Genomic DNA, 26,712 nt, shown 5'->3' on the forward strand with positions numbered 1-26,712 from the left:
CAAGTGACAAGAAAACCCTCAGCCACTAACGGGAACGATAAAAATGTAGCCTTCGTTCGACTGGTTGTCAATTTTTCTTCTGTGAAAATGGATTAGGCTTTTGAAGTGTGTGCTGACTTTAAAATACAATTTATGTAATTACATCCTCTCATGATTGAGTTTGTAACTAGTTTAAAACCTAGTTGAAGAAATGTCGGTCCAGTTGGTCGATTCAAGTGGAAAAGATGATCTGAAAACACAATTTATCACTCGGGAAGGTGAATACAGATTGATGACCCTGTCTGAATATTCGCGTCCGAATCGAGTTGGCTATCAAAATAATCAAAGTAACCCGCAAGTGAGGGTCTCTCTGGTGACCCTGCCATCATCGCAGGTGGCCCAGCAGCAAGCGGCCACAGTTGCGGGTAGTTCCGGATCTGCGGCGGCGGCCTCCAATGGCATAGAACGGCAGGAAAACGCCACCAGTGGCAGCGGAGGCGGATCGCCAGGTTGTTCGCCGCCCGTCGGAGGAGACAGAATATGCTTCAACTATGGCAAAGAGCTGTACGTTTATGCATATCGTGGAGTTAAAGGTATATTTACTCGTTCGCCATGTTTATCTTATCTATGTAGGTACATTTTGCAGCAAATGGGGAAAAAAGGTGCAAATCCAACATTGATAACATTTACCCCTTCATTCGTTTTTGTCTCTTTCGCTCTTTACTATTTTCACACGTTTGTGTGCTCCCACGGTCTGTGTGCGTTTGTGCTCGCGCTCTCTTTCCTGCTGTGTTTAAAGTTTGCTTTATGAGCTATGGTTTGATCTGGATTTCATTTAATCAACGACTGTTAAACAGATCCATGAGTAACAATTTGGAAGAGTCTAGATTTATTCCACAAATCATTGCGGTATAATTTGTAAATTCAATTTGTGTGCCCTTTTTGTAGATTCAAGAAACATGGAGTAATTAAATCATTCGTTTATACGCCTTGTTTCGTGATAGTCAATTTATTTTGTGTTATGTAAGACTAGTTGATTGTTGACAAATATCGTGGAAGTCACACTAAAACAATGTTGCTTAACTTCTGGCCATTTTTTCTGTTAACTTATTGTATTGCAAATTGTTAGTTTTTTTTTATAAATGCATTAAAAAATTACTCTAAAACTACGTTTTGTATACACAGAAAAAAAATCATGGTAATATTACATCTGGGAAGGGGTACATCTTTTATGTCAGAAAAAAATGTTTAATTTTACCTCTGAAAATGAGTATTTTTTCCACTTTTCAGGTGTAATGTCACTTTATTAGTCTAAAGTCTAAAAATTACACCATAAAAGAGGTAATATTCAACCTTCCAAAATTACAACTTTCAAATTTAGACTGGTTGCAACGCGTAGTTTTATAATTGTTTCAAATTGCGAGCAGTTTTAAATTTTTAGAACTGGCGGAAATGAAACTAGAACACGGTGCTCGCAACGCGCTGATCTAAATGTTGTTTCAAAAAAATGCTTTTAATTGTGTGCGTATGATTATCAACACAGCATCATAGTGTGTGTGTAAGAATACGTGGATATCTCTATATATCTGATTTTTTTTGAAACTGAGTTCTATTCCCGTTCCAAATCGTCTCACGTTTGAAACAAACTCGTCGAGCAGTTTTATTCCGGTTTCAAAATACTGCTCGAAAAATAAAACTGCAACTCCGCGTTGCGGGTGGTCTGTTTCAGTTCTATTTGAAAAATGAAACAGCTAGAACAAAGAAGAGCCGCGTTGCAACCAGTCTTACAATATTTTTTTACTGTGTACTTTTATTGTGGATCCCCAACAAATGTCTAATATTTGCAGATCACTTGTTTTTTTAACCGGGACTGGTGTCGTACACAGAAAAAAAAAGTTGAATTTTGGAATGTTAAAAATTCGGTAGGTTGAATATTACCTCTTTTTTGAGTAATCTATATACATAAAAACATTCGACGGTTTTGTTCGAACGCGAATCAGTTCAATACGGAGCGTCGGACCGAGATGCTCTTTGTTGCGTTGGGTTCGTATAAGTCCAACGAAGGTTTTACGACAAAAAGTGACAATTTTGGCCACTCTGGAACCGATTCCGGAAAATGTGCAGATTGTATGGGAAAAGTTACGTAAAATCAAATTTTCATCAGAGGAGGCTGAATAGGCAAACAAATTAAAAACGTCAAGAAACCAAAAAAGGACAGGACGAAGTTTGCCGGGAAAAGCTTGTATTACATAAAAATGTGTTAAAATGTGAACCTGATGAATATTCTTCAAAAACTGATGAAAATTCATCATTTTCTGGGGTAAAATTTAGAGACCCTAAATAGGGAGACTGGTCTAAGCTGGCTTAATCGATCTGGCAACGTATGTTTTGAGCTTGGCAACACTGATAAGTTTTGCTGGGCGTAAAGGCAAATGCTCGTTTGGATACGTCAAACTCGTGTCTGTTTGGGTACGTCAAATTCACTTCGACCAGTCTCCCTATTTAGGGTCTCTAGTAAAATTGGGTCAAAGGCCATGTTACGCTCCATACAAAAGTTTTAAATTTTAAATGGATTTTTTTAAAGAAGGGAAGGAGGTTCAAAAATCCATTTTTTTGCGTTACGTAATAAAAGAACGCTCCCATACAAATTTTTGGCTTCCGGATTCGCAAGAATCTTGCTGGCGCAGCAACAAACCATCCGAAATCAACGGTTTTTTCCCTGAAGAAGCATCAAATTTTCCTTAGCGTGCTATGAAAGCTTGATGAACACCGCGACGCCATGTGTCAGGCAGCTATCACGTGGTTAAAATATTTGCAACAAAACACAACTTTCGTATTCAAAGATTCTGAATTCGACTAAATAATGTCAGGATTGCTAAAAATAATCATTTTCATTTTCTGCTAAGACAAATTTGAAGCTTTTCAGGAAACCGTTGATTCCGAAGTCATCGGATGTTTTGTCGATACGGCAGCTTGAGAGTACCATTCCTTAGGCCTGACAACACCAGAAGTTCCCTTTGATTTTCCATAAACCACGTGGACACACCCCCCCCCCTTCGTGGACAATTGTTCATACAAAAAAAAACTTTTTGTATGGATCGTGGATCTCCATACCCCCAGTGTCCACGTGGTTTATGGATGGTCCCTAGGAGTGTTTGAACAAAAAGTCAGATTTTCCTATTGTAGGTAATTCCCATGTAAACTTTAACTCTGAAAAACTCAATTCAATTTGTATTTATTAGTTGTGCTTATCAGTTTACAAATGTGATATTTACTTTACGAATTATAGTGATATGGGATTTCTTGCAGCTATGGCTAAGTACATTAGAATCAATGGATATCGTTAGAAGGGGAAAAGGTGAAACGGAAGCAGGAAAAACTATCAAAAAACCTACTAATATAACTTAAGGATGGGGACAGGGAGAGGAAAAACTTATTTCTAAGTTACAAACACGGACGAACGGACATGACACGGGGTTTCTAAAAGTGAAGCAGGTTTTATTTTACTTCTTCTTGGCGAAAACCTGCGCAACAGAGATCGCTTTTGTCAAAATCTTCGCGCCACGTAGTTTAAAATATAAACAAAGCCAGCTGATGATGCAAACTCATGGGCATTTTTTGAAATGGTCGTATGAATGTAGATTAAAAATATCATTTCGTCCGTGTTACAAAGTTTGTCATGTTGCTTCTGACGTCGAAGGTTCACCATGAATACTTAGTATTTAATCATGAGTTCCCCAAGGGCCAAGCATTGCTGTTCCTTGTTCTGGCAAGCTCGGAAACGAGTGAACATTTCCCTTGCCAGCGAAAGAAACTCTGTGAGGGTGATATGTTCACCACCAACTGGGCTACGTGAGGGATATAGTTTCGTCGGGTCAGGGACATTTGCAGTGTAGTTCTTGAAGACGGCTGTTGTCCAGGTACGTCTGGTGGAATCGGTAGATTCCTTTACTCGGCCAGGAGACGCACTACGAAGTTGGCCCGGCTGAAGAAACGCGACGAACCGGAACGGTCTTTTGTGCCCCCGGGAGAGACATTCGCGGATATTTTGTTCACTCGCGTCGAGAAAATTATATTTTACGGAGCGCAAAGGAAAGTGAACTTTCACGGTCGAGAGTAGCGAGTGCAATGTCCTCTAAAACCAGTTACTTGAAAAATCATTTTTTTAATTCCATTCATTCTTACAGGCATCTGACCTAAGCAAACCAATTGATAAGAAGCTGTATAAAGGCACAAATCCGAGTTGTCACGATTTTAACGCAACCAATGCAACGTACGAAGGAGCGCCTCTGCTAGTAGGATTTAGCACGGGACAGATCCAGCTGGTTTACCCTGGAAGGCGCGAGCAAGGCAAACTTTACAACGAAGAGGTGAGTATTATGGTTTGGGGTATACGTAGAGTGTAAATTTAAATTTATTTTTTTACCAGAGATTGATTGATAAAACGAAAGTTACCTGTCTGAAGTGGATTCCGGGCTCTGAGCATCAGTTTTTAGCATCACACGCCAGTGGATGCATGTACATGTATAATGAGGAGCTGCAGTGTACTCCGACAACGCCTAGTTATCAGCCTTACAAATGCGGCGATGGGTACATTGTGCTGGCCTGCAAGTCCAAATCGACGCGCAACCCATTGTACAAATGGTGCTTTGGGCAGCAGGAAAACGCAAGCATAAACGAGTTCTGTTTCTCGCCGTGCGGGCAACACCTGGCTATTGTTTCGCAAGATGGCTTTCTCAGAGTCTTCCACTACAGCAACATGGAGTTAATTGGAATAGCGCGATCGTATTTTGGTGGGTTCCTGTGCGTTTGTTGGAGTCGGATGGAAAATATGTCGTCGTGGGAGGAGAGGACGACCTAGTAACCGTTTATTCTTTGCAGGAACAGGTCTGTTAAGTGAAACTTATTTATGTCGACAGATCATTACTCATGATTTTCCCTTTTTCACCAACAGCGCGTGGTTGCACGTGGTCAGGGCCATCGATCGTGGGTTTCCGTCGTCTCGTTTGACCCTTACACGACCTCCTACTCGAACTGGGAAAGTGCGGACTTTTCCGACGACGATAACCCAATAAACGACGGCTACAAGAACTGCTACAGTCGCACCACTCACAGCAATAGTGAGGCAACCGCTACCGCTGTACGACGCCCGCCTTCGACATACCGAAACAGCGTGTCCACTTCAGATAAACTGGCAACTAGCTACCGGCTCGGTTCGGTTAGCCAGGACACTCAGCTTTGCCTGTGGGACATTACGGAGGACGTTTTGCGGCAGTCTATAGGACGACTGAGCCGGAACCTCAGCTCAGCAGACCCTGCATTGTGTAATACAAAAAGGTAAGCACGAAGGCTATTAGGGTATCAGGGTTGATCAATTCTTAAGTAATTTAGAGAAGTTACTGGCGTCCAACCCATCTAGTTGCTTTTTAACTCAGCGGGTGAACTTTATTTTACATTAGCAGACTTAGGGGGAGAGGGGGTTATATGCACCCTGGGGCAAAATGCACCCCCTGCTTTTCTTGGTATTTAGAAGAATTTTCCGGGCAAAAAATCATAGAAATTGGAAGCTTAACACTGCTAAACCATGCTGGAAAAATTTGAGCATCGTGGTATAAAAACAGCTTAAGTTATTTCCAAAACTTTAAAATGTTGTGTTTTCATCTAATTTTCATTGAATTTTCATTATGATTTTTGGACAATATAAAAAGCATTTATTGTTATTGTAAGTGTTGAGGTATATAAGTTTGCCATAATTTTTATTATTTTTTTTATTATGTAGATAGATTAGTCCAAAAACATCAAAAAAATCATTTTTAATTAAATTTTCTGCAGAAACCCAAGTAGCAAGTAAAACATCGCTTTTTATTTTTTGTTGAACAATTGCTGCACAACCATTTTTATACGTTAATTATTGAACAAGTGTCATAAAATTTGGTCAATTGTTCTCATTTTGATCAAAAAAAAACCATTGTTCAACATGGTTGTGTCACACAAATGCCAAATCTAACAACAGATTACGAATAGTTCATTTCGAAGTTTATTCTGACTCAAATAGAACATGCTTGTAGAGCTCGAAAAGCAAAATGACATTTGCAGACATGATGTTTCATTTCAGTTTGCTAAAGATGATAACATTGTAGAATTGACCTCTGGCTTCGGATGGAATTTCACGTAAACAAGTTGTTTATGTGTAGTTCGCGTTCGTGTTTTGAAAACCGAGCAAGAACATGTTGACGAAACAAGCACAGATAGTTCTAAAAATAGAAACAGTTTATGTTCAAAAAAAGTTTTGGCAAACTGTTAGTGAACTTGGTAAAACCTAGATGACCGCAGACTTCTTATTGACGTTTAGGCCTGCTCGTCCAACATAACCCCTCGTGGAAAGAAGCAGACGCGCACCCGAACTTGACATTTGGAGTGATCTTGGGTTCGATACTTGCCCTGAGCATTCTTCATCAAAAAGGAAAACTGAAATGCAGCACCGGGAACTAGCAGCAGTAGCAAGCGATGTTAATTAGCACTTAAACATAATTGAAAAAAAAAATCCTCAAAGGCATAATTAGGAAATTGAATGATTTTTATGGTTGATATTTTTTATTATCCATCATTCAAATTATTATCATTCATAAATTGCGTATCTCTGTCCAAACTAATAAATTAAAAAAAAAACTAGTAGTTAAAGTATCGTAAAGCGACATTACTCACAAATAAAGGATTAAATTAAGAAAAGATTTTTTTTTTTTGAGGGAACACCTTGAACATATTTTATGAAAAGCCTGTTTAACATTCTTGTCTGCCACGATATGTTCTTGGACGGTTATAAAAACGTTTGCCTAACTCCCTCCTGAATCTTAAAGGCAGAATGTTGTTAAACGGTTCTAACGACGCTATCCACTCCGGTTCAGAATCTTATAGTCAAGAGTTCTTATGACATGTTCAACAAACCTTTCTCTATGCAAGAAAGACGTGCGTTGGTAAAACTTAATTAAACCACGCACATTCCTAACAGGTTAAGAGATGTTCAACAACAGAAAAACGTGCGCTTTTTCCAGCGTTCAAGAGTTGTCAAGGACGTTGGGAAAACATAGTTAATGAATTCAACAACAAGTTCGGAAATTTGTTGGCGAACAAAGTGTGCTACTTGGGAAGCGTGGTCGGGGCAAAATGCATCGCTGTGAAGCTCCTTTGTAAAAACAGCGGTGTCATCTAGTGGTGACTAGTGAAAACTGCTTTTACCCGGTGCATTTTGCCCCATGTTGTGGTGCATTTTGCCCCGTTGTTGTAGTGCATTTTGCCTTAATGTTGCGGTGCATATTGCCCTGCATGATTGTTTGAAATGAATAATTTTTTTTTAGAAATTTGATATTTTCGAACAATTTTGAGATTTGTTAAGACTTTTGTCTCATGGATGACGAAGAATAATAGTTGTTTCAGAACATCGACCAACATTCTTCCACAGTAAACAGTTTTCCCTTAGGGGGTGCATATTACCCCCTCTCCCCCTAGATTTGAAATGTTTATAATATTTGATATGACCGCCTAGGTTTCGATGGTTAGGTTCTTTTAACCACGGGTATGAATCTTCAAGCAAATCGGTGAAATATCAGGAAGGTGCTGTGTCCTATCCCTCGCCTAGACCAGACCAAAATCCATGATAAAGCTGACAGACCAAATCTGTCAGACCAAGACTGTCAGACCAAAGAGCAAAAAGTAAACAATCTTGGTCTTCGACGTAGGTGCACACAAATCAAGAAAAAAAATTTGAAAAAGAATTTTATTTTTCCAATTTAATGACTGGGTTTCGACTACAAAGGGCGGAAATTCGCGATCAAAAGCTCAAAAATTCCGACAGGTGGCGCAAAGCATCGAAGAATGACGATTCAAATTTTCGCTGTTCGGTTACATAGGAATGCAAACTTAAAATTGAATTTACAGCTCATAGAACAACTTTTGAGAAAAAAATTCAAGTAGTACGATTGTTAACTCTTTGCCCTCTATAAATTAACGCAATAAAAAAAATTGAAAAAAAATAATTTTGAAAAAATAATGTTGTTTAAAATGATAGAGCATCAAAAGTTAACAAAGTATCAGCTCGAATTTTTGCTCAAAAGTTGTTCTCAACGCTGGAATTTAACAAAACAGAATTCGCATACATAACCTCAAAGGGCGGAAATTTCAATCGACATTCTTCGCTCTGTTTTGCTACTCAACACTAGGTGTCGCTGTCGTTTGGCTCTTGAACGGCAATTGCAATCGACATTCTTCGCTCTGTTCTGCTACTCAACACTAGGTGTCGCATGTCTATAGAGAATTTGCAGCAAAGCTAAATGACACATGCCGCCACCTATGAAAAAATAGCGTAAACCTATGATTTTTCGAAAAAATGTGTTTTTACCTTCAAAATTAACATTTTTATTAAACTTATGCCGGATTCGGATGAGAAAAATTATTTCCAACAATTTGGTGTATAACTTTACAATATTTGTTTGATTTTTCTATGAGAAAACTGGAAATTTAGAAAAAGATAGTAATTTGGACTATTTGGCAAGAAAGTCTGTCAAAAATCAGTGAAAATTGTTGAATATACGTTAACACATCTGTTATCATTTGTATAATTCGACGCCACCATTTCAAAAAACATCATGTACAAACCATGCGTTTTGAGAAAAACGCATTTGAATGTTGAGCATCCATTTTCAATTCCCATTTTAATATAAAAGCAAAAAAAGATGTTCTAATGATAACAAACGATGAAAAACGTTGCTTTTATTGATACTTGATCATCCAAATTCAATAAAACATTATTTCCGTAATTTTATTTGAGAAAAACAAACATAACTCCTTTTGAAATCACCAACGTCTATATCACCCTGCTGTCATTGAGGGAGGCGCTTTGTTATGATTCGTTTTCTTCGCCGAATGTACATGGCGCTTTGTTCATGTTGCTTTTTTTTCGTCACGAGGTTCATGTAGTCTTTTGTTTGACAGGTTGACAGGGCTATATAAACAGGGACTGCTGATGGCAGAGATTTTGTTTATGTTACTTTATTTAAAATCATGATTAAACAGACTTTACTGAAGTAACTTTTGCTCATTTTTGGTGGAGAGGTAGCTTATTAGGAGTACTTTCAGAATATGCAATAACCCAGAAAGTGTCAAAATGTACATGATGCCTTTTGAAATGTTACCGTCGAATTGTTTATTTCTTTGATATTTACGGGGAAACTATTTTTTTCGTGTTCCAAAACATGTTTTTTAAAGAAAAAGGTCACAATTTTTTGCGCGCCCAAAAATTGATGCTCATTGTTCTAAAGCAATTTTTTTTCTCGTCTTTTGCAACCAGTTTCATAAAGATTGATGCAGGGAATCATGAGAAGAAGGGAATTTGTTCTTCAATCCAGCAGAAAGGAATACGATGTTTGGCAAGTAACCTCATTTTGGAGCCACCTACATTTGAATCACAGGCGCGCTGCAAAACCTCAATAGCAAAAAAAATCGCAAAATCAACTTTTAAGTGTAGTTCGACTATCAAACTTGTAATTTGCAGCTGATTTGTTCGAAAAATAATGGTTTCATCAGTTCCTTCAAACGATTTCCTCTTTTGCTCGAAAAACTACTTTTCTCGATGGTCATTGAAGAGCATCGAAGGGAGTTGGACATTAGTTTGATTATGTTTGATGGGCATTGCCAGTGTGGATAACCGCAATGAGGACGCATCGAAATAAAGACGACCGATTACGTACAGGTTAAAATCAGACTGACTCTTTATTTACACCGGACATCAAACTGTCAATAAAATGACACGACTAATGACGTAAAGGGCGAGTCCACAGACTCCGCCACAGTACTCCCCCCAGTTACACCAGAAAGCGGATCCTATGACCTGATGGAATAACTTTGGTACTAGGATCATCTAGTGGATGATTGGCAACGTTTTCGTCACACAAAAAGCTGGTTTTAATCTATCCAAAGAAATGCGCTGTCGCTTTCCGTTAATCAACAAATCTAAAACTTCTCATGTCGTTCTACAACTTCAAACGGTCCATCGTATGGTCTCTGGATGGGGGCGTTTAACTGCGTCAATTCTAGAAAAATCGTGACTACACTTACAAAGCTCATATTGAACAAACACTAAAGGTTTTGCGTGATGCATCACTTTCTGCGGCTTCATTTGGCCAACTGCGCGCTGCAACTGCTTCACTAAGTCCGACTGCAGAGTTCCCGTTGTAGCTGGCTCGAAGTATTCACCGGGAAGTCGCAAGGGCTGGCCGTAGACTAGGTCGGTGACCGAACAGTCGAGGTCCTCCCGAAGTGCAGAACGCAGTCCCAGCAGAATGATGGGCAGCCGGTCCACACAGTGAGCAGGATCAACTGCCATGATTGCAGCCTTTAGCGTCCTGTGGAACCGTTCCACCAATCCGTTGGCCTGGGGATGATAGGCCGTCGTCCGTGTGTGTTTGGAACTCGTTAGCATCGCCAGTTCACGGAACAACTGCGACTCGAATTGTCTCCTTGGTCCGTTGTGATCTGCTCCGGCACCCCAAATCATGCTATCCAAGCCGAGCAAATCGCTCGCGCGACGGTTTCGGCGGTCATGTCGGCTAGTGGAACAGCTCACATCCTTGTTCATAGAACTCCAAGCGAATCGGTCAGATAACAGGCGGCGAGTTCCTCGAATCCGAAATCTCGTAGGCGCTCGAAAACCTTCCGCACGTGCTGCTTGTGCTCCGCCGCGGTGGCAGATGCAATACAGATATCGTCCATGTAAACCACGACGAAATCCAGGTCGCCGAGTACCTTATGCATGAACCGCTGAAAGGTCTGTCCCGCGTTGCATAGGTCGAACTGCATCCGGGGGAACTCGTAAAGGCCGAACGGTGTGATTACGGCCGTTTTCTCTATATCCTCCTCGTTCACAGGGATTTGGTGGTAGGCGAAAACCATGTCCAACGTTGTAAAAATGGACTTTCCCTGGAACGCATACAAAAGGTCGTGTATATGAGGAACAGGACATCTGTCTGGGACAGTCACCTTATTGAGCGCGCGATAGTCACCCACAAAACGCCACTGTCCGTCCTTCTTGGGGACACAATGTAGAGGACTTGCCCAGCTGCTCGATGAAGGACGCGCTATTCCAAGATCGCACATAAACTTGAACTCCGCTTTGGCTGCGTCGACCTTCTCCGGTGCCAAGCGACGAACCTTAAATGCAACGGGGGGACGTTTTGTCTCGATGAAATGCTTGACGTCGTGCTTTGCAGCTGTTTGCATCGAGTTCGGCACGGTGATGATCCAGAATTCCTGCAGAAGGTCTCGGAACGGATGATCGAACCCAACCGTAGTCACGCCGAAAACAGCCGCAGATGTCAATCCGGCCGATGAATGCAGTCCTGTTTTTCCGTCGGTGAGGCGATGGAAATTCCAGCAGAACTTCCTTCGTAGGCCAAGGTCGAGTGTTAACGAAGCGAGAGCCGTAGACCTTGATGTTGCTTCCATTTGCGTCGTGAAGCTGGATGTCAGATGTTGGGTTTCGTTTGTCTGACATTCGGCCGGAAAGATGGACACGTCCGATCCCGTGTCGATCAAATATTTTGTTTTGCTCGAACGATCGAGGATCAGAAGACGGTGACTTTGCGATAGGCCGCCCACCTCCGCCGAAACAGGTGGACGATCACTCAGTTTTTCGAAAACTGGCATGGTTCTCGGCACCTTGTGGCCCGAGTACCATACTTCTTGTGGTACCAACAGACCTCCTCCGCAGAACGCCCGGACCTCGATACAGATCGGCCCCTCGAAGTTGATCTTGTCCGCATCCTACGAACCTCCGCCGTCAGGAAAGCAACTTGTTGGCGCAAATCGTCTGTTGACATATCCTCCGAGTGCGCAGCTACGGCTTGCATACTCGAACCGGGATTTGCAGCAACAGCGGCAACGTTCAACGCCGACTCTAGCATCTTGTCCGCCATCTCCGTTAACTTTTTTTTTTTTTTGTTCGATGCCACTATCCACTGCGACCAGGAATTAGATCTATTGCGGACTTGCAATTCTATTTATAGAATCACAAAGGCTTCTTCTGTTATTAGGCAGATGGGACACGCACACACGCTATTGTTGAGCGAGTATGTCGAGCGATCCACTGCCGTAACTTCGCCGCCGAAGAGGTTTGAATGTTTTTTCAATCCTCTTTGGCTCTGCCTTTTCCACTCTGTACTGTCCAAATGTATCGCTAGAACCGAAGTGCACATTTACGTTTACTTATACCCAGCTAGCCCTTAAATTCTGGTTTCTGAAAAACTCGTCCCTTCAAAGCACTTTTTGCGATCGGGCCGTGGAGCTCTGCAGGGCAATTATACAGAGAACAGTTGGTCCTTATACATGTGAAGAGTACAGGGGAAAGGATGTGCCGAGCCATGTGGGTTTGAAACCACGACCTTCCGCTCATAAAGCGAAACCTGTAACCATTAGACCACAGGAGCTCGGCCTCCGCTAACTTGGTCAAACTCCCGTCGCTGATGGCAAGTATCGCTTTGACGTTTGCCGGCATCCTCTGGAGAAACAGCATCTTCAGCAACTCGGGGTTGACGTTCAATCCCATTGACAGCTCCTGCATTTTGGCCAGCAGGTGCGTGGGACGCATGTCACCGGGGTCACACGAACCGTGAAGTTGTTCGAGTTTGCCTTGAGGGACATCACGAAACGGGAAATGAGCCGACTTTTGATTGTGGGATACTTGTTGGTTAGAGGAGGGTCAGTGACCAAGTCCGCTATGTGGCAAATTGTTTGCTGGTTCACTTTGGCCACTATGTGGTTATACTTCGTGTGGTCCCGAACAACACCGGCCCGGGCGAATTGGGCCTCAGCCTGTGCAAACCACATGGCGGGGTCGTTGCGCCAGAAATCGGGTAACCTCACAGCTACCGATGCGGCCACGGCGGCATTCTCGGCTCCGGCGGTTTCCTCGTTCGCATCCGTGTTTGTTTCGAACTCTGGCATTTTGCCTTCAGTTTTAACCTTAGTCGTCGGGGTCACCAGTGTGGATAATCGCAATGAGGGCGCATCGAAATAAAGACGACCGATTACGTACAGGTTAAATCAGACTGACTCTTTATTTACACCGGACATCAAAATGTCAATACGATGATACGACTAATGACGCAAAGGGCGAGTCCACAGACTCGGCCACACCAGGATTCTCTCCCATGACGGTTTGCCAGGCTAACATTAATTTCACCTGAATGCAGCCAGGCCTACTGCGTTAAGTGTACCGCAAAGGTAATTTGAGTTTAAAACTAAATTTTGAATCTACTGATACTATCGAGAGTACGCTTTAAAGTAGGTGTTTATTGTACGATAGTTAGATTAGTAATGGTTTGGAAGTACAACTTCAATTCATGGCTTGCTTCGATCTTCTCACTGCAACACTCCTCCTGAAGATGAAGAGATGCCCATTTAACTCCTGTTCACTTCCAGCTTCGTCCTTTGCAGCGGCTTCGTGAGCCCATCGGCAATCTGGTTGTCCGTGCCCACATACTCCAACTTCACCACACCTTGCTCTAGGGAATCACGGATGTATTGATGCCGGATGTCGATGTGCTTCGTGCGGGGGTTGTAGCCACCGTTCTTGGCGATGGCGATACAACTTTGGTTGTCGCAACGAATTTCGATCGGTTGGTTGGATCCAAACAGCGTTGAAATCCCGCGCCACCACGACGCTTCCTGGACAGCCGCAGACACCGCCATGTACTCGGCTTCGCACGTCGAGAGCGCCACCGTGGGTTGTTTCTTGCAGGACCACGAAATCGCTCCTCCTTGCGCCAGGAAAATGTATCCGCTTGTGGATTTGCGCTCGTCCGGGTCCGATCCCCAGTCAGCATCGCAGTAGCCGACAATCGACAATCAGGTGCTTCGCCGCGTTCCAGTGCTTCGGTCCAGGGTTCCGGTTGAACCGGCTCAGGGTGTTGACCGCGAACAGGATATCCGGCCGCGTGCTCTGCGCCAGATACATGAGGCAGCCGACCGCTTCTTGATAGGGGACGTCCTTCATCAGCGCGGTCTCGACCTCGGTCTTCGGGCTCATCTCGTTCGACAGCTTCTCGCTCGCGTTCATCGGGATGCTGACCGGCTTGCACTCGCTCATGTTGAATTGCTTCAGAACGGATTCGATGTACGCTTCCTGGTCCAGGGCGATTCCATCTTCCGTCCTCTCGATCCGGATTCCGAGGCAGTGCTTCGCGGCTCCCAAGTCCTTCATGCGGAAGTGGCTGCTGAGTTGCTTCTTCAGCTTGTTCGTCCGCGATTTGTTGTTGCTGAAGATCATCAGGTCGTCGACGTAGATGGCCACGATCAGGATGTTGCCATCGCTCTTGCTGAGGTAGACGCACGGATCGTACTTCGTCGGGGCCAGTCCGAACTTCTTCAGAGCTGCATCCAGCTTCTGATTCCAGACTCTACTCGACTGCTTGAGCCCGTACAGCGCCTTGTTCAGCTTGCAGACCAGCGACTTTTGTTCGCCGTCGGTGAAACATGGTGGCTGCTCCATGTAGATCTCCTCGTCGAGGTCTCCTTGGAGGAAGGCAGTCACGGCGTCCATTTGATCCACAGCCAGGTCGTGCTTCGCGGCCAGGGCGAACAGGTACCGCAGCGAACTGTATCGAACGACCGGGGCGTAAGTTTCGTCGAAGTCTACCCCCTTTCGCTGCGAGTAGCCCTTTATGACCAGCCGCGCCTTGTGCCGCTGCACTCGTCCTTCGGCATCGTGCTTGGTTTTGAAAACCCACTTGCACTTGATGGCCTTCCGTCCTCTCGGCAGCTCAGCGAGCGTCCACGTGTTGTTGTCGACCAGGGCCTGGAACTCCTCTTGCATGGCCCGTTTCCAGCAATCACGGTCGTCTCGTTTCAGCGCCTCTTGGAACGTAACAGGGTCGTCGACACCAGACCCGGCTGCCATCGCCGCGAAGCCGTGTTCGTCGGCCGATTCGTAGTCGTCGTCTGAGGAACCAGGAAACTCGTCCTCAGATGCAGCTGCCTGTGGAGGGTTGAAACCGGGGAGACCAGGGCACTTGACAGAGAAATCTTTGTACTTGCCTGGTAACGCGTGCTCCCGTCCGCTGCGCCTCAACAGCTGTGACCGAGCTGGTTGTGAAGATTGTTGCGGAGGGAGCACAAGGTCGGTCAACGTTCCCGTGGATGAATCACTCTCACCGCTCGAGTCAATTTCAGACTGCTCCTCCTCGTCTTCATCGTCCGATCTGGGGTCGATCGGGGCGTCTGGTACAGCTTCGACCGGAACAGGCTCCGCCGGAGCCGGCTGCAACCTCGTCTCTCCGAAGTCCAAAACGTCCAGTGTTACCACCGGGATCGGCTTGACCTGCTGCGCTGCTACCTCGCCGCGTTCGGCGACTCCTTCGTCCAGGAAAATCACCTCGCGACTTATCAGCGTCTTCTTCTGCGTCAGGTCGTACAACCGGTATCCCTTGGTTTCTTCGTCAAAACCGGTAAGGATGCATTCGTGGGATTTGGCGTCCCACTTGCGACGTTTTTGTTTCGGGATCTGGACCATGGCCTTTGTGCCAAAGACACGGAGATGCGAAAGGTTCGGTTTCTTACCAGTCCAGGCTTCCTCGGGGGTCATCTCGTGACCACGGGTTGGCGATCGATTGATCAGGTACACTGCGGTCGACACAGCTTCAGTCCAGAAACCTTTCGGCAGCTTCGCCTCGAACAGAAGACACCGAGACTTCTCCACGATAGTCCGGTTGGCTCGTTCCGCCATCCCATTCTGCTCGGGGGTATAATCGTTCGTCGTCTCGTGCCGGATCCCTGCGGCCCGCAGGTAACCTTGGATGCCTTTGTTGATGTATTCCTTACCATTGTCGGTGCGCAGCGTCTTCAGCTTCATTCCGGTCTGGCGCTCCGCCATCGCGTGGAAGGTCTTGAACACTGCCAGGACTTCGTCCTCCGATTTTCGTTGCAGGAAATACACGAACATGCGCCGAGACTTGTCGTCGATGAACGTGATGTAGTACCGGTTGCCGCCGTAGGAGTTCACCTCCATCGGCCCGCAGATATCCGAGTGCACCAACTGAAGCAGTTCCGAAGCTCGTGATCCGTTCTTCCCAAATGGTAACCGCGCCTGCTTGCCCATCGGACAGATCCGACAATCCTTCGTGGCTTTTGCGTTGATCTGGATTCCATCTGCTGCACCGTTCGCAAGTTTGCGCATGTTGTCCGCACCGAGGTGACCCAGGCGCTTGTGCCACAAGTCCATGCCTTGAGCAGCACCGCACGCCATCGCAACCTTCGAGCCGCGCACCTTTTCCAGCTTGAACTGGTTGTTGACGTGGCTCCCAGTTGCCACCAGGTCGCCGTCGGAGTTGAACACCTCACATCCTTGGTTCGTGAAGTTCACCGTGTAACCCTTCTCCACAATCTTGCTCACGGAGAGAAGGTTCGCCGCAATCGACGGAATCAACTGCACTTCACTGACCGTCACGCTGTCCTTGCCGCCGGAACACTTCGGCCAAATTTCGGCAGTACCGGTGGCGACGATGTCCATCAGTCCGCCGTTCGCTGCCATGACCTTACCGCATCCGTTGTCCAAGTTGTCCAGCATGCTCCTGTTGGCCGTCATGTGAGCGTACGCGGCCGAGTCGAAGATCCAGTCGTCGGCGTCGCCCAAATCAAACGTCGAAAGCACGGTGCAAAACGTGCTACCACCTTTCTTCTGCTCCTTGTTGTCCTTGCAGTCCTTAGCGATGTGGCCAAACTTTTGACACTTCCTGCACTTGGGACCTTTGGACGAAGTAGGCTGCTGCTGCTTTTGCTTACCGTGGCGACCAGGTTGTTTGGTGGTTGCGAAGGCCGGACTGTTTTGCTCGTTGCCATAGAAACCTTCCTCCTCCTGGAGAAGTTTGGTTTTATGAAATCTCCGGTGATGGCCACGCCGGAACTCTGCAACGCCATGATCATGGGCTTGAAATCCTTCGGAAGTCCCGCGAGCAGGAGCATTCCGACCCACAGATCCGGGATGTTGAAATCCGCGTTCCTGAGCTGGTTCGTGGCAGAAATCACCTGATTCACGTAATCCTCCATCGAGCTGCACGCTTCCAGGGTCAAACGGAGAAGCTTGTGGAGAAGGCCGACCTGTTGGACCAATCCCTTTTCTTCGAACGCGTTCTCCAGACTGTCCCAGGCTGTCCGCGCAGATTCTTCGTTCTCGATGTGGACGTACAGCGACGGATCGATCAGAGTGATGATCTTGAGCCTCGCCCGAAGATCCGTTTCCTCCTCAACCGCCTCGAACGTTCCGTCCGCCTTCCGCTTCGGCTTCACTGCGCCCCACAGCTTTTCCAGCTGAAGATAGGTCTTCGTTCCCAGCTTCCACGTTCTCCAATTCGCGCGTCCCACCAGCCTTTCGAGGCCCGGAACGCCGGATCCCGTGTTGGAGCTTCCAGCTACTGCGCCATCCGCGCGACTTCCGGAACCGTTTGACATTTTTAAACTTTTCAAAGTGATAGGCCCATAACCTATCGAGAGTACGCTTTAAAGTAGGTGTTTATTGTACGATAGTTAGATTAGTAATGGTTTGGAAGTACAACTTCAATTCATGGCTTGCTTCGATCTTCTCACTGCAACAGATACACACGCTCTGAGAGTTCTAGAAATGGTCCACAACAACTAAAACAGAGCTCTTCGAGTTGTCTGTAGATCAGGTATCACTACTGCCTCAATTAATATATTTCTTTTTCTTTCCAGCGAATTTTCCAATAGTGCAAATAATAGTAATAGCGGACAGCAGGCATCATCTCAAAAGGATGCTGCCAAAACAATAGCTAAAACAGCTTCTATGAACGATAATGATACCGTGGACAATGCTGTTTTTAATATTAAAAACATAACTAGTAATAGTCTAAGTACTACTATAAATTGTGATGATAGTAATAATAGCAACAGTAGCGGTAAAGGCTCGACGAACAGTGTTGATGGAAAACATTCTAAGAGTCACATTACTAAGGCCAACAGTGTGACCAGCTCCGGTAGTGCATCCACTACCACGGGATCATTCAACAAAAAGGATGGCAACAGCGATAAAAATTCAAAATCTGAAGCGAATCATCATCACCATCACTCGGCATTCAACTCTATAACACAACGGTTAACCAACTTCAGCTTTGGAAATAACGGTAGCAATAACAGTGATAAAAATGAAAAGAGTGAAAAGTCAAGCAAAAGCAGCTCTAGCAAAAGAAATATCATATCGCTCACTGGCAAATCGAACAACAGCAATAACATCCACAATAGTTCAAACAACAATCATTTCCAAACGTCGAGCACACTGACCAGCAACAGCAGCCATGCCAACAACAACGTGGATCCGCCTATTTCGAACTCGTCCTCGAGCAGTGGTGGTGGTGCAGGCGGCGGTGGAGGTGGGATTTCAAACACTATTACGTCGATTATGACCTCTTCGCTAACCAAGAACAAACGAGGCGGTGATCCCACTGGCACTGGGAATAGCATCGTCTCGTCCTACGATCCAATGAAACTGATCGGAACGCCGGCGTGTCCCCGTTTCGACGATTGTCCAGTATTAGAACCACTGGTGTGTAAGAAGATTGCCCACGAACGGTTGACAGCGTTGATCTTTCGGGAAGATTGCTTTCTCACCGCGTGCCAGGATGGATTTGTGTATACTTGGGCGAGACCCGGATACATTGTAAGTATTTCGACAAGAGCTATTTAAAAATATTCCACAACATTGAAAAATACGACAACTGTTTTTTTTTCTTTCTGAAACCCACAGCTGCAAATTCATTGTTACATTTTTTATTTTGACCTTAACATGACTCTATTTGCTTGGAAACGACATTTGAAGATAAACGACAACTAAACAATTAAGGCGCCATTACACTACCGCAAACAAACTCGCTCTTATTCATGTTTGACAGTTTGCCAAACTCGCCAACTTGTTTGCGGTAAACTCGCAAACAAGGCAAAATGTATGCAGGCTGACGTTTGTACAAACAAATCCAGGCAAACAAACAAAGCAGGCAAACTGGCAAACTGCCAAAAAAGGCGCAATGTTCTGCGTCCAACGTTGTATTCGACGGATAGCCAGACACCAATTTCTCATTACTGTATTCAGTTAAATTTACTGAAATCTGCACTACTGAAATTTTCAGTAAATGAAAACTTGACAGCTCCATAAAATTGTTTACTGAAGTTCAGCGAAAAACTACCCAGTTAACTCAATCCGAATTCTGAAACGGAATCTAATTAGAATCGTATACAAATTCCGTTTCAAACGCAACAACCGGTTCCGTGTTCGAACCGGTTGTTGCGTTTGAAACGGAATTTGTATACGATTCTAATTAGATTCCGTTTCAGAATTCGGATTGATTTGACTGGGTATCTGTTCCAGGTTTCAGCCCTCAGAAAGGTTTTTTTTAAAACCTCCCAGTCAAATCATTCCGAATTCTGAAACGGAATCTAATTAGAATCGTATACAAATTCCGTTTCAAACGCAACAACCGGTTCGAACACGGAACCGGTTGTTGCGTTTGAAACGGAATTTGTATACGATTCTAATAAGATTCCGTTTCAGAATTCGGATTGAGTTAACTGGGCTACTGCCAGAACAATTATTGTCCGTTTCTTTCAAAGGTACACGCCGCGCGGCATTTCAGAATGTGCCGTAGATATTGTTGCCAGCAATTTTCTGCACTTTTGGTGCAATAAAAACATACCTGTCAATAATGCCAGACGATTGAAAGAAGATGATCAACAAAAACAAAATGCGTAGTATGGGATTTGACAGCGCGCAATTGCCGAAAGTGCGGCGCGTCGTTTCGAGGCTGATATGCCGCGTGTCTTTTTTCGGGAATATGCGCAATAACTAAAAGTTTCTTCTAGAAAACAACAATGAAAAACTGTTACATCCTGGTAGGCCAGTCAGCTCATTGATACTGTGTCTAGTAACGAATCAAACCAGTCGAGGTGGGCAGTTCGTTTTCCTATTGTAAAACGTCTTTTTCATTCCGGACACAACGCTGGCGACGTTGATCGGATGGCCTGCGAAGTCAACGTCCATGGGTTCGGTCCTTTTTCCCCACTGTTTTTGCAAACCGTGACATAACCAATCTCTTCGGCACCTAAACAAACGTCAAATTAGTACAAATTTGCCGCCGGATCTATTGCGGAAAAAAATCCAGCAGAAGTTTGTATGGTTTGACGTTTACCGGGGACTCGTAAAAAATAAAAACAAATCTCTACGTGCATCAGCCAATGATGCCTATGTTCGGGTTTGAATCCCGTGTGTGATCTGGTGATTTTTTTTCGCTTCTTAACCACTTTAAACTGCCAGTATAAAGGAGCTATTACACTACGGCAAACAAACAAACTCGCACTTTTTCATAGTATGCTTGACATCGACCATTGAACATAGCAATACCGTAAACTGGGGTGACATTGTTAGCCCAGGGTGACTTTGATAGGTTTTTCAAATGCCCGTCAAATTCATAGCTCAACATTTTTGAGAATTTTGAGTATATTAGCACTAAGAGCTACCTTATTATCGAACATATGTGCAAAAGTGTGGCTGTTTTATTGGTTCTATCAAAATAAGTGGCCAAATCAAATTTCTATCAGTGTCACCCCGGGCTTTAAATCTCACCCCAGTTTACGGTGCCATATAGATAGACAGAAAATCTTGTACGACCATAAAGAAATGTTAAGTAAAGAACAAATGTTTTTGAAAATTAAAAATGTGTTTTCTTATGTTTTCTTTGCAGAATCTGCCACAGCATTTACCTCCAAGTCCAACTGCGCCTCCTGGGGGTACAGTCGTGTAAAAAGGAAACATCAGTAGCTGCAATTTTAAACACACGTATATTTTATTGCCTTCTACATTTATTAGGATTATTTTAATTGTTTTATTATTTAATATGTATGTGTAACATATGACACAAAAACGATTGATAATTGATAATTTCTTATTTAAGAGAAATATAATTTATTGCAAACAAAAAAAAAAGTCAAATCAAAAACTACACCCCTACATTGAACAAGTTGTAGACACCTCAAAACAGTTTGCTGTAACAAGCATAATTAATGTTACATGCTATGATTACATTGCGATTATTCTAGTTAGTTAGCATCATTCCCGAACTTATTGCATTCTGTTTGTGATCGGGATGCGTTTCAGATCGAGAATCTGCACGCTCTCTTCAATTTCCCTCTTTCGAGAGAGAAAATGAGATGAGTGCAGTCAATAGAAACGCGATTATACCGAAGAGTTATTTTTGCTTCACGCAGAAAAAAGTTTTATAGAATCAGCCTGTACGAGGTTTGAATCAACAACATTTTTGTTAAATATAATCAACGCCGATTTTGCGTTGAAACAAAACTTGATTTTCTCGATTCTTTTGTTGTTTTGAAAAAGCTGCTATGACGTTTAGCGTTGATTCAACAAAAATTATGATTTTCAAATCAACAAAACGTTTTGTTGATTCAAATATGCCTTATTTTTCTGCGTGTTCGGCTGTCAATGTTGTAAGCACGGGAATAAAGCTAATATTATTATTCTTCTTATTGCAATTTTTGTGAAAGCTATTACTGACTGAGCTCTGGTCGAAAAATACCCAAAACAAGAAGAGAACAAAAAATAAAATACAAATTACTACACGATTTTGCCAACGGAAACCACATCTCACATGGATCTGTGAAGCACTGCATTTTGCCATGAGAAATACTATCGAAGATGAATATTTTGTATCTAGCAAGTATGATGGAGCATCAAGAATAAAAAAAAATCATTGAACACATAATATTTCCATTACACCAAAGACTTTTGAATCCAGCTTGTTCAAAACGGAAAGAAAGTTAATGCGATAAACACATTTCCTTTTAGTATTTTGGGTCTTGGTTCGCTTTAAAAAGTGCATGTAACACTACATCTTCGTCAACAAAGAAAAAAGAAGAATGGAAAAAATAGTTGAAAACTGTGTTATTAGGATTATTGAATTATGTACATGTTTCATTAAATCTTCGTTTCAAGAGTCAATCATTTCGAGTCGATGAAGGAAAAACAAAAAGTAAAACTACTTGATAATGGATTGAGCGTAAATATCTAGTAATAAATAGAAAAAATAAAAAGTTTACAGATCAGAAAAATTGAAATTGATGAAATAAAACTCATGTTCGTAAACTAAACAAAAGGTTTTTTTTATCAACATAAAAAGAAAAAAAAACGTTGGTAGTTGTTACCTTGCTCACATTCCTCTCTTCAAATCTGGCAAATTATAGTTTGTATCAGACTTCGATTATGCTGTTACAGCTTATCTCAGTCCCGGGATTACCGGGTATTAGGTGGTGACAGCCCTCGCGCTGCTTCCAATGACCCATTTCAGAATGGCAGAGATCCTGGCGGCCCAATTCCGAGGTCATTGGGCATTAGGTCTATTCCCGTACACAGAGAAATGCAAAATTTCTGCAGCTTCTCCAAAATTCTGTATTTAGCAAAATTAACTTCGTCGTTTGCCGGTCAGCGATAATCAGCAGGTCGTCAACGCACAGCAAAAATACAGCATCATTCCCCCTCTCGGTGAAGCGATCATCTTTCCAGAACCTGAAGACCACGGCGTGTTTTCTGAGCAACCTGGAGAAAAAATAGTCATCGCTATTGTTAAATGTGTCTTGAAGAAAATTTTCTCAGCTTTCCAATGCTTCTAAGAGCGAAATGTTTCATCGGGAAATTCCTGAGATATCTATTTTTTAAGTTTTTGCCTTTCTTACTAAAGAAAGGTATAGGGTTTGCTTTTGGCTCCGACGCCAAATCAAGCTTCGTTCCCAAATCATTTCTCGAGAAATATTCATTCGAAAAATCTGCAAAAAATCGTGGACGATCGATTTTCGACGCCCGATCGTTTGACAATGACAGAATTGGTCTATCTCCAATATCCGAATTTTGGCGCTTAATTTACTGAAGAGCACGCGTGACGTCCGTGTGTGCACACTGTGTGGTAAAAAAGTGCTCAATTTTGTTGTAGTGGGTTTCTAAGAGCCCACATTATGGATTTAAGCTCTCTTGGGCGCATTTGAAAGGGGATGTGCTGAATCTGAACCAGTTCCATACCAAATTTGAATTTATCCATTTTTTAAGGGGCCTCGGAGTGTGTTTTCGCCTGATCAGGCGGTTTTCAAATGAAAATTCGGTTGAAAATTTAAAAAAAAGTATTGACACCGTTTATTTGTCCAAAAAATTGCATTTTTCGAGCCCTACATCCTCCCAAATTTTCATCCATGTCGGTAATGTGGTTCTTGATTTACAGCTTGAGGACTAATTCACTGTGAGGGGAAAAACCCTAAAAAGGTAAAGCTAATTTTCACCAAATGCCAAAACTATTCCTTTGGCATTTTATCTAATTTTTTCTCCATATCATAATCTAGACCATACTCGAGGTTCTGAAACAAATTTGACCTCATTCGGATTTACCGTTCAGATTTTAGAAAATTTGCATTTTTGCCTTTCTTACTAAAGAAAGGTATAGGGTTTGCTTTTGGCTCCGACGCCAAATCAAGCTTCGTTCCCAAATCATTTCTCGAGAAATATTCATTTGAAAAATCTGCAAAAAATCATGGACGATCGATTTGTCAAGAGTTGTCAAGTTGAGCGTCACATGCAGACGCGAGCAATGCTGGCGCGTGATGCTGGCGCGTATAGAGTTTTGATACTAGATTACTCCCTTTTAGTGCAAGTTGCTTTATCGATTGCTCGTTCATCACACATCGCCTATCATGATTATCTATGCTAAGCTTCAGTGAACGCAAACTAGACGCAAGCAGCTATCCGTTCTGAAGCCCCATGCTCATTCTTTTGCATTTCTTTTTTGTTTTGCTCATTCTCTGATCGATCTCTGAGTGAAAAAAAATTCTGGTGAGCGTCCAAGCTTCCCATGCGCCAGTGACAACGCACATCGCGGGCAGGGCTGAGCTGTAGGTTAGTCGAGGTTAGTCGTCGACTAACAAGTTCTTTAACAAAAATGTCGCCCTCCTTAAACCATTTGGCGCCCTTAGTAGGGCCCAAGAGAAACTTTGCATTTTGAAAATTTGCCAAGTTGCCGATTTGTGCTGCATCTCTTGAAAAGATAAAGCGCCCTCTCAAGAAGCCCCAGGGCGCCCAAAAGACATTTTCGCAAATTAAAAAAAAGAACCTAAGGGAGATCAGGGCTAAGCTGTAGGTTAGTCGAGCCGCGTTTGTTTGGAATCAACTAGCAGTGCTCTTCAACTTGTTCCGTTTTGATGATTCTTTCCTTTTTCTAGATGCTGCTACGCTGCTTGGGTCGCTGTTCGTTTTATGCATCGCTAGCATACAATGACCGGTGTTATCTCGGGTGTTATGGTATATCTGGGTCTGGCCTGTGTTGGAAATAATCTTTTTTGTTCGCTGCGATGATTTAATTTATTGCGGCTGGAGTGGCTATTTTTTTTGCCAAATCATTCAAAACCTTAACTTTAGTAGGGGTGAAATTGGGTCAAAATGTTCCTCAGTCTTTTTAGTGAAACTTAATTCTGTTAAAGGTTTGAGTAGGAGACATCTTAAATACGTTTGCTGAAAATCTCACATTCCAAGAACAAAACCTGTGTTTGTAGCAGCTATATATGTTTGGGGTACGTTTTTCACCAACAAAGATTTTTCAAAAATTCAACCTTTGAACTCCTTTGAAAAGGGTCGATTCCTTTGAAAAAGTAACACTGCTGAGTGACTTGTTATGATGATTTCTTAGTATTTGAGCATTATTTCAGTTTCAATTTTAAAACGATTCATCAAATTTAAACATATTTTTGGAAAATGTCTGTAAGCTATCTGAAATTCTTCGTAAAAAGTTTTTTTTAAATTTAAATAGTTTTTGTGCGGTAGAAGTATTTTTTGTGTAATCCAAAAACGAATTATCTCGTTAATTCTTGATATTTTGAAAAGTGCAAAAAACACTCAGAGATTACGAACAATTTAGCGATAGGCAGAAAACATTACGAACATCGCAAATTGTGAGCTAATTTTCTGCCTCACAAATAATTTGTTCGGATTCACAAATAATAAATAATTTGTTCGCACAGCTTACACCCGGCCATGGCAAATGAGGCAAAAACCAGCGCTTTTCAGTTTTATGAAAAAATCATGTTGAGTTTTGAATTGATTAATGAATGAACCGAGGGGGACGTCACTCCGCGATAACACACTAAAACGCACAAAAACGAGCTCGAAAAGCTTCAACGCTACTCATCGTGCCGAGATTTCACATAACGCCACCCTAAAGCAAGTTATCGCAAGTTAACGCGCGTTAAAGCGGGTTAAAGCGACCAGCGTCTGCTCGACTTTTGAACCAGGGAAATCTATCTAGCAACCTTGCCGTCGAGCAGTTTTTGGACATGTTTGGCAACTCTGTATTTGTTTTGGTTTTTTTCAAGCAGTTTTGACAGAAAGAAAATAACTGCTATTTATCACCAGCTTTTGCCCTGCCCCCAGCGAATCGCCGAAACGATTGCCGAGAAGGAAAAGGCAAAATCGGCCGGCTGTCCTCATTTGTGGAGGCCATCGCATCGGCGACCTGGTCAGGAGCACACTCGGTCCGAAGAGAATGGACAAGATTCTGGTAGCGCAAGGCCGCATCGCCGGCCAGGATGAGGTAACCAACTACGAGGTGACGATTTTAAGGCGGTCGGCGTAGAAAATCCGGTGGCGAAAATCCTCGTGGACATGAGTCGCGTCCAGGACGATGAGGTTGGCGATGGTACGACTTCCGTGACGGTGTAGGCGTCAGAGTTGCTGCGCAAGGCGGAAAAGCTGCCCGAGCAAAAGTTGCACCCGCAGACAATCATCGCCGGATGAAAAGCGGCCACGCAGGCGGCACGTTCGGTGCTGATTGCCGTGGCTCAGGACAACTTGAAGGATGCGGAAAAGTTCCGGGAGGATTTGCCAAGCTGGTCGTCGATGCCGTGATGCAGTTGAGGTTGAAGTGATTTGGAGAATTGACCGCGATTCAGTGCATAAAGAAGACCGGCGATCGATTGATGGATTCGTTCCTGGACGAGGGTTTCCTGCTGGACAAAAAGCACTAGCCGAAGCGCATCGAGAGCGCAAAGATCTTGATCACAAGCACGCCGATGGAAATGGACAAGATCAAGGTGTTTGGATCGACCATCAAGGTGGACTTGGGTGAAGTTGGCCATTCCCGTCGAATGCGTTAATTTTTATTTGTATTTTTACTATTTATTGGCAGCAAACTTGGACGTTACTTGTTGTTGTTGAACACTGCTCAACACAGAACACCAGAGAGATGCCCGCTTCAGCAGACTGCTCAGGCCGCTAAAGCGCCGGATGACAAGGGGGTCCGAAAGGAAAAAAAACTGCTAGTGGTTCCGGAACCTAAGCTAAAGAAAGCCCGTGCGGGAAGTCTGTTAAAGTGCCACGAAGTACACTAAGAAATATGCCCACATGGAGCGTAGAGTGATGGAAAAGGCGAGCGAGGCCAAAAGGTCGAAAACATCTACATTCCGAACGAGCCAAAGGTGGTATTCGTCATGCGTATTCTTAGGTCGCTCGGAAGGTTTCTTTATCAAGTGCTGTTGCTGTTTCATCTGAACCAAATTAACAACCCCAACCTGTACAAGGATACCAACAACCTACTGCGCATTGCCGACCCGTACATCACTCACGGCTACCCCTTGTTCAAGTAG

The 26,712-nt window shown here is 43.5% G+C and overlaps 1 protein-coding gene and 1 pseudogene across 1 annotated transcript; both read left to right on the forward strand.

Annotated features, from left to right (window-relative positions):
* Positions 1 to 33: 33 nt before the first annotated feature.
* LOC6053547 (WD repeat-containing protein 20) lies at positions 34 to 22,188 on the forward strand. The gene is given in 7 exon segments (XM_038249673.1): positions 34 to 570; positions 4,163 to 4,349; positions 4,409 to 4,796; positions 4,799 to 4,866; positions 4,934 to 5,316; positions 17,734 to 18,694; positions 20,769 to 22,188. Coding segments are annotated over 7 exon segments (2,427 nt in total). The 5' UTR covers positions 34 to 190; the 3' UTR covers positions 20,829 to 22,188.
* Positions 21,737 to 26,712, forward strand: LOC119769673 (annotated as a pseudogene).

Source organism: Culex quinquefasciatus, chromosome 1 (genome assembly GCF_015732765.1).
Source record: "Culex quinquefasciatus strain JHB chromosome 1, VPISU_Cqui_1.0_pri_paternal, whole genome shotgun sequence".
Classification (NCBI taxonomy): Eukaryota; Metazoa; Arthropoda; class Insecta; order Diptera; family Culicidae; genus Culex; species Culex quinquefasciatus.